At 32.0% G+C, this 2,183-nt stretch overlaps 1 protein-coding gene across 1 annotated transcript in view; it reads right to left on the reverse strand.

Moving 5' to 3' along the window:
* LOC110033231 (DUF21 domain-containing protein At4g14240-like) overlaps nt 1-2,111 on the reverse strand; it is an 8,375-nt gene extending 6,264 nt beyond the window's left edge. Inside the window, exons 1-2 of the mRNA XM_020737147.1 lie at nt 2,018-2,111; nt 212-288 (exon numbers count right to left, since the gene is read on the reverse strand). Of these exons, the coding sequence (XP_020592806.1) occupies nt 212-288; nt 2,018-2,111 (171 nt within the window). The remainder of the gene's footprint in view (nt 1-211; nt 289-2,017) is intronic.
* Between the last annotated feature and the right edge of the window lie 72 nt (nt 2,112-2,183).

The following is a 2,183-nucleotide window of genomic DNA, read 5'->3' on the forward strand; positions in this document are numbered from 1 at the left end:
CTAAATATAAATTATTGCATAAAAAATATATTCCTTCCTGCAGTGCAATGAGAGCAATCTCTGACTACATGCCTAACAAAATACATTTCTATAAACATAATGAGAACAACCTAAAAGTATCACACACAAGTTAAAAAAAAAATCTCAAGTATATAATTATTCACCAACTTAATAAATAGTTCCGCCAAGTCAAGGACATTTAGATGCATACCTCCATGGCAGCAGCATTACACAATAGCAGAGTCACCAGAAGTTGATGTCGCTTTTTAACAACAGGGAGAATGGTAGCTGCAACAATAGATCAATTTAATAAATGTAAGACCAACTAGCACAAGAAAAAAAGAACTGCATCATGGCTCAGCTAGTTTTAAGCAAGTAACATTACTAGCAACTCTTAAATCATAAGATCAGAGAGTACTATTCAGTAAAAAAAAAATGCTAGCCAGCAAATCCATATTATAGTTATAATCCCTTAGCTTACAATTAAAATTAAAGCTAGGAGTTGCAACATTTATCGTGAATCCTAACATTGAATGTTTTATTATGGCTGTCACTAGGTTCTAGATGAATGTGAAGTTGAAACATTAATGGGTATGATATATTGATTTGGGTGCTTTAAATGCAGAAAAAATTACTACCCAACACTCAGATCAACAAAACATTAATCTAATAACAATTTTATTAAATTTTTTTTTAAATCTCCATGATATCATCTTATCACACAATAATATTAAGTTATTTTTCTATTTTAATCATCCAATATTAACGCCAAAATTATGTTCACATCTAAATCTTCGTTACTATATACAATATATCTGAGATACTTGATCTTATGACAGTTATGGATAACTGATTCTTCTAGCTTTACTTATTAATTTATCTTCTTTTATTCTTCCTTAGTTGCGAGCATAATATACAAATCATAAAAAAAACTATAACTCTAATTTTATTCACTACACTCTTTGCACTACCTCCCATCTTTTTTATAGTGATTATAAGCCTTGTTAGTATTCAACTTTTCTCACTCATAAAAAATGTACTTCTTGTAGAACATTTACCACAATTGTGGAAAATATAGTTTGCAAAAATAGTTTATCAAGAGAGATTAACAACTTCTAGCATTCCATGCAAAAGATATAGCTATAACTTTGTCACTGCACTTATAAAACTAAATTTTTTTATATTGATTCTAAGACTCAACGATATTCAATTTTTGTCACCCTTCAAAAAAGTATTTCTTCTAGTACAATCACAATCATCGAGAAAAAAATATAGTTTGCAATTCTAGCACATGGAGAGAGAAATTAGAAATTTGTGGCAATCAAATTTTATTTATTGTAGAATGCATTCACTAATGCCCAAAAACTTGGTCTCACCTTTAGCATATGTTGGGCTCATCCTAGATAGAAAAAGAAGATAGGTTTGTAGAAGGAAAGCGAAAAACCACACCTAAACACCAAAGCGGAGGTGAGAGATGAAAACTTAATAAAATTGAATATTAGGACTCAATATAAAGATTTTGATTATTTTATTTCATTAAATATTTATCAATCCATGTTTTCTTGCACTCCAACAATTTGAGGCCATTGCAAATTATCTTATGGTAGGCTAATATGCAATCAACCATCAGATCATTCACAACATCCTTTGAACAAAATGAATCTCACTCAAGGTATATTTAATAAATGGAGTCTTAAAAGTTATTAAGTACGCCTATATACACATTTTAAATCTAAGAATTGAGATAAAGCACAATAAATAACTAATATGAGATTGCTAAAATAAATTATGAATCTAGAATGACTTGACATTAGATTTATCAAATCATGGGAATTTTGTAGGACAGAAACCATTTATATAAGTGGCTACAGTTGTATGATTTAAAAATGGGGATTTTGTCCGGTGAAACAAATTCAGATGGTAAAACCATCCATCCATACTTAGCACATCAAAAGACAAGCCATTAAGCATAGCTATCGGCGAAACCTTCTAGATTGACCTTACTTCGTTAACGCACCTGCCCGCTGTTTATCGGTTGCTGTGCCGCTGCGCTGGAGGATCTCGAGTTCGACACGGCCCATCGACATAAGGCCGAGGGTAAGCCCCGACATAATACCAGCGAAAACCACTAGAAAAGAGGATATTCCGGAGTACGCGAACCACAAAGGCGAACCGCAAGGGAT

The sequence above is a fragment of the Phalaenopsis equestris genome, unplaced genomic scaffold (assembly GCF_001263595.1).
Source record: "Phalaenopsis equestris unplaced genomic scaffold, ASM126359v1 Scaffold001116, whole genome shotgun sequence".
NCBI classification, from domain to species: domain Eukaryota; kingdom Viridiplantae; phylum Streptophyta; class Magnoliopsida; order Asparagales; family Orchidaceae; genus Phalaenopsis; species Phalaenopsis equestris.